This window comes from Bos taurus, chromosome 5 (assembly GCF_002263795.3).
Source record: "Bos taurus isolate L1 Dominette 01449 registration number 42190680 breed Hereford chromosome 5, ARS-UCD2.0, whole genome shotgun sequence".
Lineage (NCBI taxonomy): Eukaryota > Metazoa > Chordata > Mammalia > Artiodactyla > Bovidae > Bos > Bos taurus.
The window spans coordinates 26,683,280-26,700,264 of NC_037332.1; the positions used below are offsets into that span (position 1 = coordinate 26,683,280).

The window sequence follows — 16,985 nt, forward strand, 5'->3', positions numbered from 1 at the left end:
GACCAGAGCCGCAGCCTCTACCCGCCCCTGCCACATGGCGCCTCTGCCTGGGCTGCCCCACCCCCTGGGAGGCCGGGCTGAGGGAGGCCTGAGAGAGTGGAGGCAGGTCCTTGGTCAGGGCTCCCAGTTGCTGACCCCAGCCCCTGGGGGAGCTGGGAAGGGCGTGTGTGTCTGCGCCCAGGAATAGCAGGGTCTGGACTGCAGGACTATCTTAAACAGGGTGTGGAAGAAGTCAGAGCCCAGGGTCCTGAGGGAGGGAGCTGGGAGCTTCAGGCAGCCCCTCTGCACTGGTTTCAGCACAGACGTTTGGGAGGGGGCTCTGTGTCCAGGCACTGTCCTACTGGGGTTGACATGTCAGGGGCCCTGGCTCACATCTTCCAGGGATCCTGCTCCTTGCCCTTCCCTAGCACTCCTGCTCCCCACCTCCCCCATAGGATTAGGGATCCAGATCCCTAAAGAAGTGGAGACGGCTGGCCATACCTGTCTCCCCTTACCCTCCTCAACCCCACACCTCCTCTCCTCCTGCCTCCGTTTCCTTTTCCGTTGCCTCCTTTCCTCCCCAATCTAGTTGGAGCTCCAACCCCTTACTCACCTACCATCTCTTCTCTGGAGTCTAGACTTTGCTCCTCTGCCTCAGTTGCCTGCCTGGTCTAAAAGTGGGATGGCTTTCTGCTGGTGATGCAGTAACTTGCCCAAAGCTTCCCCTTTTCCTCACCAACTTCTGAGCTGGGTTTGGGGAGGGGGGCCCAGAAATCCATCTGGCACCTCAGGCTCAGAAACACCCCCCCACCAGGGGGAGACTTCGAGGTCATGGGACACCCCACCACGGGCACTTCCTCTTGGGCAGACGGGTGGGGTGGCCCATGTAATCATCGGACACAATTATGGACTATTTATACTTCATCCCCGCCCCCCACCTGCCTGGCCGCTTTAACCCTCTGCCTCCGCTGGACCTGGCCAAACCTCCTGCAGTTCTCCCTGTCCTGTTCTTCTGAAGCCATTGACTCCTCATCTTTGTTTCTCTGGGCCTATTTCTTTTCCTTTTTTCTGCTGTGTGTGTGTGTGTTTTAAGCCACATGCTGGTCTTGTGTTTTCCTCTGTTCTCTCCCTATTATTTCGCTAGTTTCTCTTCTGATCTTATTGGATTGTTTCATTTGCTCTGTATGCCTCTCAGTCTTTCTGTGTTTCTTATTTTGCTTCTTTTCCTTTGTCTGCCAGTCACCTTGCTTCCCTAACCCTCTCCTCAAAAGTTGAGTCTACAGGGTTCTGTTAGAGAAGTCAAATCCTGGGGCTGGAAACCCTAACTCCCCCACCATCCATCCCTGAACATTGACCCTGCCTGCTGGTTAAACTGCAGGTAACTCTCCCAGGACTTCCAGCTGCTCCTGCCCCCTCCTCAACTTTGCCTTGAGAAGCTGAGCTGGGAGAGTATGAGGAGCCTCAAGGTGGGCACCCAGGAAGAGCAAGTGAGGGGACTGACTGGGGAATAAGGAGAGCGGGGAAGGACCAGGCTCCATTCCTCTGATGGGCAGGGCTGGCCCGGGGAGAGGGGTGTGTTGGGGAATAACTTGCAAAACAACCTCGGCTGGCTGGGCCCCTCAGTGGGAGATGCTGGTTCTTCCACTTGGCTCCCCAGTCCTCTCTCTCCTATAAACTTACCTCAGGGTCCAGGTTTCAATTCATAGACTTTTTTGCATTCCCCTCTTCCAACTGGGTGAGTTTCTTTTCTTCCCCATTTTGATGAGAAGTCAAAGTTTGGAAGTCCTGCCTAAGCTCTAACTTCAATTCTTCCTGCTGCAGGGGGAATGAATGCACGACAGTGAGAAAGGGAACCAGACCCACTCCCAGGAGAGCATGAGCGCTCATGAGAACGATCCATCAGAGGTTGGAGACTGGATGTGTGTGTGGCCAAGAAGGGCCTAGGGCTGGTAACTGGCAAGAAATGATGGCATCTGGGGTCTGTATTAGGGGGAAAGGAAGTTGATCCAAAGAGGCCAGGCTCGGGCATGGATGTGACCCAGTGACTTCCTACCCCCTACCCTCACTCCTGCCTGCCTTAAATTTCCTCAGATATGCAAGATCTAGCTTCTGCCCCACTAAGGGAGGTAGGCCTAGGTTTCACTTCTCAAGACTGAAACTGAGGTACTGGGAGGAAGACTGGGGAGCCCCAAGCCTGTGCCAAGCCCTCCCCACCCTGTCCCTCCCTCCAGGCCTTGCTCTGGAACCTACCTCCGTGACCCTCAAATGCTTGGGCAGCAGAAAGCCTCAACCCCAGAACACACACTCCCTCCTGACTTTCACAACACACGGTCCACACGGCTCTCCTGCTCTCGAGGTGGGTGACTGGGGAAGCAGGCATCTCTGTGGTCAGCTCGGATGTGTGTGTGGGGCGTGTGCGCCTCCAGCCATGTCACTGCGATCATCTGTGTGTGAGTTTGTCTCTGTTCATTCATGACAGTGGCCGTGCCCCGGTGGGGAGGCTGCGCGCGTGGACGTGCACATGTATCGTCCTGTGTTTGTCCATGAGTGTGTATGTCAGTGTGTTCCAGTCTCTCTGTGTGAGTGTCGTCCCCAATCCCCCATCCCCCCCCTGGATCTCTAATTAGTGGTTTGGGGTTTGTTCCTTTTCCCTCCTGTTCCTTCCCTCAGCGGCAGCAGCGGCGGCGGCAGGAGCAGCAGCAACAGCAGCAGCAGGAGCAGCAGCCGCCGCCGCCACCCGCGGACCCGCAGCCAGGACTCCGGAGTCAGAGTAGGATTCTAGGATCAGAGCCTGAGTGGGAACAGGAGTGCAGCTGGCCTAGGAGAGGAGCGGAGCCCTCCTCGGACCCTCAGGCGACCCCTTGCCAGCACTCCCAGTGCCAGACCTCCAGAGAGCAGAGACTCAAGACACCCAGCCCCTTATCCCCCAGGTACAGGACACTCGGGAGCTCTGTCTGGGAGGGGTTCCCATAGCCGCCTATGGGATGGCTGGGGGCAGGGTGTGGGGCACCTGGGCCCACCCTGCATCCGCCCAGACCCTCAGCGCCCCCGGCATGCCCTGACAACTTGCCCTGTCCCTACCCCCTCCTGCTTCCCTGGGAGCCCCGTTTCTCCTCTCCCGCCCAGATCCCTTCTTTGGGGGAGCTCAGCAAATGGAGCAGGAAATTTGGACCCTCTGCCTCCCTCTCTCGCCCTGCTCATTGGATCCGGAGCCTTCTCCGCTGGGAAAGCTGTAATTAGAGGGTGGATCCCTACAGACAGAGAGCAGCCCCCCCCACCCCCACCCCCTAGTCCCTTCTAACTTTAGATCTCTTCTCTCCCATTCTCCCATTCTCCCTCCCTCTCCCTCTCCCTCTCTCCGGCTCAGCTCTCTCCATCTGCCTGGCTCCCTGGGACCCGTTCCCCAGCCTCAGGATGGCGTCCTCCCTGCTTGAGGTAACTGCCCCCTCCTTCCCCCAGGACACCAGCCTCGATCTTAATGGTCCTAATCCCTGTCCACTCCCACCTTCTAACTCACACAGACTGTTGCTCTGGTGCTTGTCACTTCCAGGGGTCAGAGGAGGGGTGGGGGGCAGGAGAAAGGGGAGGAGAGAGAGCAGGGCAAGGGGTCACGGAGCAGTCAGATCAGGACTGAGGGGATTAGGTTAGAAGAAGGCATGGACCCCTGAGGTCCGCCAAGCACACCAGCTCTGAGGAGTGGAAGAGGGATTGAGGGATCGAGAAAGGAAGGGGAGGGGAGTGAAGAGAGAGGAGTGGGAGAGAGATAAACTGGTAGGGGACAGGGGGAGAGAAATAGGCCAGAGGGCTGGCTGAGTGGGCACTGGGCAACAGTGAGTACATGGTTCTTTGGGGGTCCTGACTCTGGGGACTCACCCTAAGCAGTGTCTTGTCTGGTTTGTAGGTGGGGAGGGGGCTGGGCTTCTGGGCTGGTAGCAGAGGAGGTGGGCAATGAGAGAAAGGAGAGGGCAGTCCATGTATGTGGGGGGGCTGACCAGAGGAACTGGGCCCAGGTCTGAGAGGCAACCAAGGAGGAGGGCCAGGGTCTGAGGCCGCCTGCCCGGCTCACAAATATTTAGCTTTCAGCCAAAGACAAACTCAGCTCTATTTTGGGAGTGGGAGGCTCCAGGGCGGACCGGGCCACTTCCCCTCCAGGCTGGGACCCCAGCATCCCTTGCCTCTGGCACTGAGAATGGAGGGAACCAGGGTACCACGGGGGTCAGGGCTTGGGGGCTTGAGAAACTGCTGACTCTGCCAGGGCTTCTGAGGGACTCATGGCACATCACAGTTGGAAAGGCGGACTCACAGTCACTCAGAGGCTGTCTGAATGTCCCGAGTTCTCCTTGCTTCTGGATCTCTGACTCTGTGTCTCTGTTACCACTTCTGCTTTCTGGCTCCCTCCATAGGAATTTGGGACCAGAGAGCCCTTCCCAAAGATCAACTCCCATCAGTGGCCTTGACCTTCTGTATTCTTGGGCCCCTCTGAAGGCCCCACATCTGCTCCCAGTACACTAGCTCATGTCCAAGCTGACTCATTCAGCCCTACAGGAGAGGTGTGTGTGAGATGGACCAGGAGTCTCTTAACACCTGTGTTCACTGGCCTGCATGTGAGTGTCAGAATGTAGAGCAGCACACCTGCACGTGTGGCTGGTTTTGTGGGAGCACAGGTGTGTGTGCAGGCTGGGTCACCCAAGTATCTGTTAGTCCAAGTGGGGAATGGTGTGTGTAAGGCTGGTGGATAGGGAACCTGTGACTGAGTTTGAGGGAATGGCATGTGAGGCAGTGGGGCGGACACCATGACCTAGTTGGGGGTCCTCAGGGGCTTTGTCTACCCTCTACTGCAAGGAGGCAGATTGCTCACCCCACCATCTCCCCAAGAGACTCTTGATTGAGCCATCATTGAAATGCTGTGCTTGGTCTTGAGGAAGCTGGAGGACTAAGGTGCATGGAAATCCTGGGTCCACCCAAGGCAGGGGCCGTGTCAATGGGCGTGGGCTTCATGCCAGAGTTGCCAGCGTGGCACTGGTGCCGGCGGGAGTGGCTGGGCCAGAGGTCTGCTGGAAAGACATGGGATTGGGGTAGCATTTGGCAAGAGGAGCGTGTCCTGGAAACTGGACTTTCTTATCCCTCATTCCCTGTAATCTGGAGATGCCCCTGATACCAAGGCTTCCAGCCTCTGTCTCTTTCATCTATTTTGAGGGGCACCTGGGCCCTCAAGCTTCTTCTTATACCCCCATCAGGAAGTCCTCTTGGACAGTGGGAAGAACTTGGGGGTTCAGAGAGGGAAGCGTGACAGGAGGCTCACCTGGGCTGAGTGAGATGCAGAGGATCAGGGAGGAGGGAGAAATGGGGATGGGGGCTAATGGGGACGGAGACTTGGGAGCTGGAAGAACTAAATAATTTGGGAGGAGGCTGAAAGTGGAGAACTGGAAACTGGGACCTCAGGTGGCCAGTCAGCACTCAAATGTCCAAGTGAGCCTTCCAGTGAGAGGTCAGGGGAAAGAGGGCGGGGTCCCCTCCCCATGTGAGAGTGAGAGCTGGGACAGCTCCTTATCTTGTTCCTTCTCCAGAGATTCCCCCTTCAGTACTTAAAAGCCTGTTTTGGTGTGGTTGGCATTGTTTTCAATGGATGTGGGTGGAAGCAGGAGGAAAAACAACTCGAAGGTGGGCTCCAGCCCCCGGGTCCCCCATATGGGGACACAGGCACACATATTTAGAATCCTTAACCAGGACCCTCTCCCTAGTTCTCGGGAGAGCCCAAGCAGCAGGACAAGGAAACTGAGGCTGCGATGAACCTTAGCCAAGTACCCAGCTCTTGGCCTCCAGAACCTTCTGAGCTGTCCGGTGCCCGGCTCCCCCTTCTCTGTCCCCCGGGCCCTGGGGCCCTCTGTTCCCCAGGGCGGGGGTCTCCTGTTGGCCTGGGGCTGCTTGCCTTCTCTCACCCCTCCTTCCCGCCCCATGGCTGGGTGGGGTCCTTGGGCTTGGCTGAGGCCCCTGTGGCCACAGTGTGAGGGCCGGGCGGGGGGGACGGCGTCGGCGTTTTTAAAAATAAACCGACCGCAGGGAAACCAACGGAGCCGGGCCAGGCAGGCAGAGGGGGAGGGGGTGGTCAGGGGGAGAGGGAGGGAGGAGTGGCCTGGTCTGGGGGTTTTCTGAAGCCCAGCACCGGGGGGGTTTTCTCTTAGGTAGGAAATTGGCCCTCCCACCTCCCCCCTTTCTTCCTTCCCCCTCCTTTCTTTGCTCTGCTTTCCTGTGCCTTCCTTGCCCAATCTCTTTCCATCACCTCTCTTTGTTTATTCTGCGTTCCTCTCTCTCCCTCCTTTTGTCGCTTTTTCCTTCTCTTCTCTTTTGCGTCCCTGCCCATTTCTGCCCCTGTGGGCCAGCTCCCACTGTTTTCACTCCCCCCCCACCCCCTACCACCAGGGACTTTAAGGTCAGGTTCTCACCCTGCGGGCTCCTCTGCTCTGTGGGTCTATGGGTTCTGCTCTATGGTTCTATGGGTCTCTGCCCCTCTCCTTTGCACAATATATTTTGACCTTTCCTTTCCACTAGGATTTGCCTCCTGCCCCAGCAGCTGCCCTGCCTTACCCACCTCCGCTTGGGAGGTGAGAGGCTCCAGGGACACCCTGGCTGGGAAGGATGCAGGGCTTCTGCCATGGCCAGATTTGAGGATGCTTTTGATGGTTCAAATTTGGGAGTCCATGGTGTCATCAGGACCTCAGAAAGAGGTCACTGGGCAGGGGGAACAGCAGGTTTCCCTTTGGGAGCAGGGCAAGGCAGGCGATTGCACACGCAGCCCTCACTGCAAGCCTTTAAACTTCAGATTTACCCCTAGGATTGGTGTCACAGGTGCAGACTACGTGCTCGGAGATAGCAGGCTGGCCTGGGAACCCTGGATTTTTGGGTTCTTTTTCAGTTTTACTGGGAAGGTACAAGGTACATTTTTGCTGCTGTCGTTGAGGGCCCCTGTCAAGGGACTATACAGGGTCAGCTTCTGACTTGTTTTTGGTGGGATTCTCAGTAATGGATGCCTATGCGTGCCAGCCAGAGATCCAGGAGGGCACCATTTCCTTATGGGATGTCCCAGAGCTGACTCAGGGAGGGGTACCGTGAGGGATGGTGATCTCAGGGAGCCTTGGCCTGGTAGCAACAGCACAATGGGCATTTGGTATTCCTAAAAGATCCCTGTGCCTTGCATCTACACACATTTCCCTCATTCACTGTGCTGGAGGGGTCTCTACGTGTTAGGGGACACTGAGGCATGGAGGGAGGGGTGTGGCGGTGAGCCACTATCATAGCCAATCCAATTCCCTGCCCTGGAGGGGTGTGAGGATTTCAGCTCTCCAGGCCCTCCCAAAGGGGTACCAGCTGGCTCCACAAAGCAGGAGGTGCCTAATGCCCGCTTGAAAGACATTCTTGCCTCAGCCACAGCCCTGGCTTGGCGGCAACCCTGTTCCCTCTCAATGTCCCAGTGTCTCCGCCGTCGCTTCCTCTTGCTCCCTGGCCCAGGGTCCCTGCCAAGAGAAAGAGATTCCTTACCAGGGACATGAGGACACTGCTTTAGGGTGACTAGGCCACTGCCTTAGTCAGGAGATGAAGTAGAGACAGGAAGTGAATAAGGGGTCAAGCTGGGAAAACCTGGAACGGGGGCAACTACGGTCCCCTAAGACTTTGGCTTTTCCCCCACGCTGCTCTTTCAGCCTCGTCTTTCCTTTCCAAGTCCCCCACCATGGCCTCTGCTCCCAACCCACTTCCAGGGGTCAGGATCCCTAATACTCACCGCATCCGGGTGCTGCCTTGATCCCTGGCTCTTCTTTCTCATGGCTTTTTAAGAAGCATCTCCTGTTCCTCGGAGGCCCTTGCACATCCCCAGCATCACAGGGAGCTCTGCTTCCTGCCTGCTAGGTTGGGTGTCACCGTCCCTGTCTTGGTCCTCTGCTCTTTTTCCAGACTCTATCTGAGCTCTTCCCTGGGTCCCAGTCCTCACTGCCCATCCCTCTCCCCGACCTTACCTCTGAATCCCCATCCTCTTCACCTCTTCCTCACCACCTTTGTTCTTCTGTTCTCCAGGTCTCCAGGCTGTGCAGTCCTTCTGCACATCTCCTTTTCTCCACCTAACCAATGCTTCTCTCTCCCCACAGGAGGAAGCTCACTATGGCTCCAGCCCCCTGGCCATGCTGACAGCGGCGTGCAGTAAATTTGGCAGCTCCAGCCCTCTGCGGGACTCCACGACACTGGGCAAAGCAGGCACAAAGAAGCCATACTCTGTGACCAGTGACCTTTCGGCCTCCAAAACCATGGGGGATGCTTACCCAGCCCCCTTCTCCAGCACCAATGGGCTCCTCTCCCCACCAGGAAGCCCTCCAGCGCCCACCTCGGGCTATGCCAATGACTACCCTCCCTTTTCCCACTCGTTCCCAGGGCCCACGGGCACCCAGGACCCTGGGCTCCTAGTGCCCAAGGGGCACAGCTCTTCTGACTGCCTGCCCAGCGTCTACACCTCTCTGGACATGGCACATCCCTATGGCTCCTGGTACAAGGCAGGCATCCATGCAGGCATCTCACCGGGCCCAGGCAATGCTCCTACCCCTTGGTGGGACATGCATCCTGGGGGCAACTGGCTCGGTGGTGGGCAGGGCCAGGGTGATGGGCTGCAAGGGACACTGCCTGCAGGCCCTGCTCAGCCTCCACTGAACCCTCAGCTGCCCACCTACCCGTCCGACTTTGCCCCCCTTAATCCAGCCCCCTATCCAGCTCCCCATCTCCTGCAGCCAGGGCCCCAGCATGTCTTGCCCCAGGATGTCTATAAACCCAAGGCGGTGGGCAACAGTGGGCAGCTGGAGGGGAGCGGTGGAGCCAAACCCCCCCGGGGTGCAGGCACAGGGGGCAGTGCTGGCTACGGGAGCAGTGGAGCAGGGCGCTCCTCCTGCGACTGCCCCAACTGCCAGGAGCTGGAGCGCCTGGGTGCTGCCGCAGCCGGGCTGCGAAAGAAGCCGATCCACAGTTGCCACATCCCGGGCTGTGGCAAGGTGTATGGCAAGGCCTCCCATCTGAAGGCCCACTTGCGCTGGCACACGGGCGAGAGGCCTTTCGTCTGCAACTGGCTCTTCTGCGGCAAGAGGTTCACCCGTTCGGACGAGCTGGAGCGCCACGTGCGCACTCACACCCGGGAGAAGAAGTTCACCTGCCTACTCTGCTCCAAGCGCTTTACCCGAAGCGACCACCTGAGCAAACATCAACGCACCCACGGTGAGCCAGGTCCAGGACCCCCACCCAGCGGCCCCAAGGAGCTGGGGGAGGGCCGCAGCACTGGCGAAGAGGAGGCCAGTCAGACGCCCAGACCTTCTGCCTCACCGGCACCCCCAGAAAAAGCCCCTGAAGGCAGCCCGGAGCAGAGCAACCTGCTGGAGATCTGAGCCGGGTGGAGGTCTCTAGCCCCCTGAGTCTGCCTTTCCAGCCTCTCCTGGCTCTGTGGACCACTGCTTGCCCCTCACCCCCTTTGACCCATGCATGTTGCCCTTTGCAACTCTATCCATCTTTCCCTCTTCCCACCCATTCTGGGCCTGGGTATCACCCTGCATGCTTCCTCAGCTTACTTCCTCCCCTTGCCATGAGACCCTTCTGCAAACTCTCATCTCAGGCCGTCACCTGGTGCCTGATCTCTGCACTCAGGGCGTCAGAAGCTCTTTCCTCGCTACTGCTCAGTTTCTCTCTCTGCTCTTACCAAACCAACTCACTTCCCCTCCATCTGGGCTCCCAACACTTCATTTCTCCATCTCACCGACTCCTTTATGTGCATCTTTTCTGCCTCCCAAGCTTATTTACCACTATTCCTTAGCTTTCAGGCTCCAATCTTCTCAACTTTGTAGTCCACTGCCTTCTATGCTCCAGACCGTTTTTTTTACAAACACAGTCATGATGATGATAATGATAATTTATTGCCCCCTGGTGGCCTCTTCATTAGGGACCAGAGTTCAGGGGATTGGGGTAAGTGACCTGGCAGGGAGCAGGGTGCCAAGAGGGGGCAGACTGGTGGGGATCTGATCCCAAAGATGGGGTGACCCCAGGGTCAGGGAGGCTGCCCCCAGGCATGTATATTTAACCCCTATGTTCCAAGAGAAATGAATAGTAATAATAATAATTCTATTTATCTAAGTTATGATGACAGGTCAGGTAGAGTGAGCTGGGGAGGGAAGGGGGTCCATTTCTGCTATGGAAATTTTAGCCAAATGCATCTCTGTCTAGAAAAAGTGATAGTGGAGATCTTGTTAATAGAACTTCTATCATCAGGGTCTCAGTTAATGGTGTTTCTCTTAACAGAATCTCTGCTAATAGAGTGAATTAGCTAGATCTCTGTTAATGAGTTGATGGGGTATCTCACAACTAGGGGATCCCTAATATTTCCAGCCCTAGCCAGAAGCTGTGAAAACTCAAGCCCTATGGAGGGGAGAACTGGAATGTACTCCAGATTCCTTGACCCCAGAGCAGGTTCTTCCACTGCCCCTCCTGACACCATGACCCCATTAGGCTAATCCCTTGTTGCCACCTTTAACAGAGCTTGCAGCTGCCATCTTAGACATGCTCTTTGGGGAAGCCCATCTAACCCAAGGAGGACATTAGTTTGGAGGTGTCTCTCCTGGAAAAAAGGCGGGGAAGGCTTCCTCTGGGATCAGATCAAGAAAATCGAGTATTTATTGAGTGCCTACTCTGTGCAAGGCACTGTGATAGGCTGGTGCCCAGAAGTCATGAGAAAGAAGAATTTATAGACCTAGGAGGACAGAGGTCCCCAAGCTGCCTTGGGGTTGCATCCACAGGCCGGCAACCTGGGACTTCCGATGCTCCCAACTCCACCTCCAGTGACTTTTAAAGCCGCTTCGTGCCTTTGAATGCCTTTCCTGTGACTTTGGATCCTCCTTTTCTATTTCTTGCTCCCTCAAGGCCCCAAGTTAAAGGGTTAAAGCCGCCGGAGCTTGGGGAGAGGGTAATATTGTGGAAGGGAAGGGATCAAGCCCTCATGGAGTCTTTTTTTTTTTTTTTTTTTTAATTTAATAAATAAAAGTTTGATTTTAAATTTTGTCATGCTGAGAAAAGAGGAAGAAGAGGGCAAATAGGCGAGCCACAGGATTTCTCCTTGGCAACCCGGGGAGTCACCAGGGGCATTGTGTCCTGCCTGTTTGCACGTTACGCCCAGGGTAGAATACTTCGGCTGTCCCGCCTTGCGGTGGAGGTGTTTTTAACGGCCCAGAGCTCTCTGCGGAGTTGGGAAGGCAAAGAGGTTTCTTCCCCGGCTCTTCCTCGGGCTCGGCACCAGCGGACCTGGCCCGGCATTAGCCGGGACGCGCGCCGGCCCCGTGAGGAGTACCGCGGGGCCAGAGCCCGGCGCGGTGCGGCTCCCGCGGGCGGACCCGCCTGGCACGTAACCCGCCCCCGGCCCGGGGCCTGCAATCAGTCGTGCCCGCCACGGAGTTAGAGGCGGAACAAAAGGCACTCTGTGGCGGCCAGCCCCCAGCCACAATAGGGCTTTGTGCGGCCCCCGCCCCCTAGGGCTCCCCCGCCAGGCAGAGGGGCTCACCCGCAGCTCCCCCGGCTTGGGCCCGACTGCGGGCGGCGCCCCAGTCTGCCGGTACCGCTCGGGGCATCGGGAGAGGCCCGCCGCGCTGCAGCGGGGAGGGGTCGGCGGGTCCCAGGCGGCGATCCGGCCGAACTCGAGCTACCGGCCCCCTTCCCACCCCGCCCCCGTCCAGGTGCGAAATCTCCTGCCCTCGGGCGGGGAGCGAAGCTTCAAAGGCGCTTTGAAGAGGATCGGAGTTCCGAGGACTCTCCCGCGGGCCGGGGGCCGCGGCGGAAGAGAGACTGAAAAGGGGCGGGAGACGCCCAGGCTCGCGGCGGCAGCCCGAAGTGGACCCCCGGGCTCGGCTCCTCGGGACCCCCCAGGGCCTGGCTTTCTCGCCTGCCGGTCTCCGCCTGTCCGGTGCCAGCTCCCGCCCGCCGCAGCCTCGCGGTCGTCCCCTCCCCGGCCCCTCGGCCCCTTTCATCTTCCCTAGACTCCGCTTGGGGTTTTGCTGGTTTCTGGGAGATAAAAACCGCCTCAAATAGCGGCGGCGCGCTGCCAGGACAAACAGGGCCGGGCGGGCCATGTGCGCCTGGTTACCGGCCCCGGGCCGGGGCGCCGGGCTTCGGCGGGCCCGGGGAAGGGGCGGCGGGACGAGGTCCAGGCACCCAGGCTCCCGTGATGCCTCCCGCCTCTCAAAGTAGGGGGCCCATTTTAGAAGTTTCGGGCAGCGGCAGGGGCGCTGCCTCGGTTTCCCGCCCAGGTCGTAGGGAGTGGCCGGGGTGGAGAGACCGCCTGCTGAGAGCTCTGCGCCCCCGGGACTGTGGGTCTCAGTCACTGTGACGCCGGGGCCACCGCGCCCCCTGGTGAATTTAGTGGAGAGTGCGCTAGGCCCGGACTACTCTCCCAAGACTCTGCAAATTGTGAAAAATCATTCAACAAACATTAAATAAGCTGTATGGGCTTCCGGTAAAGAATCCGCCTGTAATGCGGGAGACCTGGGTTCGACCCCTGGATTGGGAAAGGTCCCCTCCAGTATTCTTGCCAGGAGAATCCCCGTGGACAGAGGAGCCTGCGGGCTACAGTCTATGGGGTCACAAAGAGTCGGACACGACTGAGCAACTAAGCACACACATGGGAGATGGTGACTGTGTGTGAATACACAGAGCACCGTTTCCTTCTCTCCAGGTCACATTACTGGTAAGAGGCAGGTACCTAACTGATAATTATAACGCAATCTGTTGGGGAAAATCAGGCTTCATTGAAGGGAGGGTGGAAGTTGCAGGCCCAGGCTGTAGTGAGTTTTGGGGGTTGGATGGTGCCAAGGTTAAGATACAATGAAACTGTTTGGGGGTGGGACCTCCCTGGTGGTCCAGTGGTTAAGAATCACCTGCCAGTGCAGGGGACACTGTTCCATCCCTGGTGCAGGAAGATGCCACATGAGGTAGAGCAACTACAGCACAACTCTAGGCCAGTGCTCTAGAGCCTGTGTTCCCCAACAGGAGAAGCAATGGCAATGAGAGTCCCAAACACAAGGAGAGAGATAAAGCCCTCACACAGCAAGAAAGACCTGGTGCAGGCGAAAATAAATACATTAATTAAAAAAAAAGTTTGTGAGTGGCATTTCACTGCTCTCCACAGGTCTGTCAGTCACAGACTCCCACTTTTCCTTCAATCCTATGTTGCTTTCCTGTCTCAGGAAGTGCTTTCTCAGCCAATTTCTCCAAACTTGCCGGTTTGTATATTCTGCTCTTTTACGCCTTCTGTGACTTCCCAGACAACAGTCAGCTAAGGGCCAGACGGGGTACTCATGGTGTTGTCCACGCTGTACCACCTGGGGACTTTTTGGAGCTACAGCTTCAGAGCTCCATCCCAGAATTTGTATTTTAACAAGATTTTCAGATGAGTCCTATGTTTATTAACCTTCTGGAACCCCTGGTTTTCTGACTCGGGGTATAATGCTCGAGGGGAACTTTTCATGTAGAAAGAAGGGGCAGACACAGACAAAAATATTAAAGCAGAATGTCTCTCCATTGAGGCTGGTTGCTCTTGTGAGTGGGGACTATGCTTTATACAGTTCTGTGTGCCCAGAGCCTGATCCTTGGAATTGCTGAGTGTGTGTGTGTGTGTGTGTGTGTGTGTGTGTGTGCACGCGTGCACGCATGCGTGTTCAGTCGTGTTCAACTCTTTTCAACACCATTGGCTGTAGCCCACCAGGCTCCCCTGTCCATGGAATTTTCTAGGCAATAATACTGGAGTAGGGTGCCATTTTCTTTTTCAGGTGATCTTTGCCACCCAGGGATAAAACTCTTATCTCCTGCATCTCCTGCAGGGGGTTCTTTATCACTGTGCCACCTGGGAAGCCCTGGAATTGCTTATTAATATTTGTTAAATGAATGAACCAATGTCCAGGGTCACCTAGTTTGTGGCAGAGTTAGAGCTGTTTATCTCCTGAATCTGCTTAGTGCTTTACAATTTCTTAAATGGCTTTGTTTCCATTTTTATGTATGGGAAACAACCATGCGTTACTACCCTCTGCAAATGAGGGAGATCAGATCAGATCAGATCAGTCGCTCAGTCGTGTCCACTCTTTGCGACCCCATGAATCGCAGCACGCCAGGCCTCTCTGTCCATCACCAACTCCCGGAGTTCACTCAGACTCACATCCATCGAGTCAGTGATGCCATCCAGCCATCTCATCCTCTGTCGGCCCCTTCTCCTCCTGCCCCCAATCCCTCCCAGCATCAGAGTCTTTTCCAATGAGTCAACTCTTCGCATGAGGTGGCCAAAGTACTGGAGTTTCAGCTTTAGCATCATTCCTTCCAAAGAAATCCCAGGGCTGATCTCCTTCAGAATGGACTGGTTGGATCTCCTTGCAGTCCAAGGGACTCTCAAGAGTCTTCTCCAGCACCACAATTCAAAAGCATCAATTCTTCGGTGCTCAGCTTTCTTCACAGTCCAACTCTCACATCCACACATGACCACAGGAAAAACCATAGCCTTGACTAGACGAACCTTGGTTGGCAAAGGAATGTTTCTGCTTTTGAATATGCTATCTAGGTTGGTCATAACTTTCCTTCCAAGGAGTAAGCATCTTTTAATTTCATGGCTGCAGTCACCATCTGTAGTGATTTTGGAGCCCAGAAAAATAAAGTCTGACACTGTTTCCACTGTTTCCCCATCTATTTCCCATGAAGTGGTGGGACCAGATGCCATGATCTTCGTTTTCTGAATGTTGAGCTTTAAGCCAACTTTTTCACTCTCCACTTTCACTTTCATCAAGAGGCTTTTGAGTTCCTCTTCACTTTCTGCCATAAGGGTGGTGTCATCTGCATATCTGAGGTTATTGATATTTCTCCCGGAAATCTTGATTCCAGCTTGTGTTTTTTCCAGTCCAGCGTTTCTCATGATGTACTCTGCATATAAGTTAAATAAACAGGGTGACAATATACAGCCTTGACGTATTCCTTTTCCTATTTGGAACCAGTCTATTGTTCCATGTCCAGTTCTAACTGTTGCTTCTTGACCTGCATACAAATTTCTCAAGAGGCAGGTCAGGTGGTCTGGTATTCCCATCTCTTGAAGAATTTTCCACAGTTTATTGTGATCCACACAGTCAAAGGCTTTGGCATAGTCAATAAAGCAGAAATAGATGTTTTTTTCTGGAACTCTCTTGCTTTTTCCATGATCCAGCGGATGTTGGCAATTTGATCTCTGGTTCCTCTGCCTTTTCGAAAACCAGCTTGAACATCAGGAAGTTCACGGTTCATGTATTGCTGAAGCCTGGCTTGGAGAATTTTGAGCATTACTTTACTAGCGTGTGAGATGAGTGCAATTGTGCAGTAGTTTGAGCATTCTTTGGCATTGCCTTTCTTTGGGATTGGAATGAAAACTGACCTTTTCCAGTCCTGTGGCCATTGCGGAGTTTTCCAAATTTGCTGGCATATTGAGTGCAACACTTTCACAGCATCATCTTTCAGGATTTGGAATAGCTCAACTGGAATTCCATCACCTCCACTAGCTTTGTTCGTAGTGATGCTTTCTAAGGCCCTGACTTCACATTCCAGGATGTCTGGCTCTAGGTCAGTGATCACACAATCGTGATTATTTGGGTCGTGAAGATCTTTTTTGTACAGTTCTTCTGTGTATTCTTGCCATCTCTTCTTAATATCTTCTGCTTCTGTTAGGTCCATACCATTTCTGTTCTTTATCGAGCTCATCTTTGCATGAAATGTTCCTTTGGTATCTCTGATTTTTCTTGAAGAGATCTCTAGTCTTTCCCATTCTGTTATTTTCCTCTATTTCTTTGCATTGATCGCTGAAGAAGGCTTTCTTATCTCTTCTCCCTATTCTTTGGAACTCTGCATTCAGATGTTTATATCTTTCCTTTGGGAACTGAAGCTCAAAGAGTTCAGTGATTTTCCAGTTACACAGCTGTAAGAAGAGGAGCCTGCAATTGCATTAGACTCCAATTCTATTAATAACTCCATTGTTATGAATTAGAGTAAGATAAATATCGCTTAAAAATTGCAGCATAGTTGATATACAACATTGTATCAGTTTTAAGTGTACAATTTAGTGATTTGATACTTTTATAGATTATACTCCATACAGAGTTATTATAAAGTATTGACTACTTTCCCTGCGCTATATTGGCTACAATGTTTCAAGTGTACAACACAATGATTTGTTATTTCTTTAGATTATACTCCACACAAAATTATTATAAAACATTGGCTATATTCCTTGAGTACTGCTGTTGTTGTTCAGTTGCTAAGTCGTGTCCCGACTCTTTGCGACCCGACGGACTGTAGCCCTCCAGGCTCCTGTCCATGGGATTTCCCAGGCAAGAATACTGGAATGGGTTGCCATTTCCCTCTCAAGGGGATCTTCCCTGACCAAGGACTGAACCACAGGTTCTTGCTTCTCCTGCTTGGCAGTCGGATTCTTCACCTGGGGAAGCCCCGTGTTGACATTACATCCTTGTATTTTTTACTTTGTAGCTTGTACCTCTTAATCCCCTTCACCTATTTTTGCCCCTCTCCGCTCCATCTCACTTTTATTCTGAAGGCAGAATTCCCGGTTTTGGTATTTTTAAGGTCCGATCTCCCTCGTGCCTCACTTTCCTTTTGGTAGTATAACAGTACCCATCTCATGGAGTTGTAAAGATTAGTCAAGCACTTATCATAATAAATGCTCAGGAAATATCAGTTTCCCAACTGTTCCCACTTTTCCTTCCAGGAAGCCTAACCCTGTGGCCTTTAGGTTCTGGCGGGCGCAGTACTCTCCCTCCCAAGGTCTCCCGCCTGACTTTCCTCCTCCGGGTGAGCGTCCCTCAACTTTCCAGCCAGCTGCCCGTGATAAGAGTCGGTATTTTCCTCTGGGCGATTCACAGTTCTGGAAGGGTTTAATTAGGTACTTCCCTGAACGTGGCTTATTTTGAGCTTTTCGAGTGCTG

At 54.5% G+C, this 16,985-nt stretch overlaps 1 protein-coding gene across 1 annotated transcript; it reads left to right on the forward strand.

Moving 5' to 3' along the window:
• The first annotated feature begins 3,370 nt into the window (after positions 1-3,370).
• On the forward strand, positions 3,371-11,047 carry SP7 (Sp7 transcription factor). Its single transcript, NM_001102142.1, is given in 2 exon segments — positions 3,371-3,414; positions 8,118-11,047. Coding segments are annotated over 2 exon segments (1,296 nt in total). The 5' UTR covers positions 3,371-3,393; the 3' UTR covers positions 9,393-11,047.
• Positions 11,048-16,985: the final 5,938 nt, after the last annotated feature.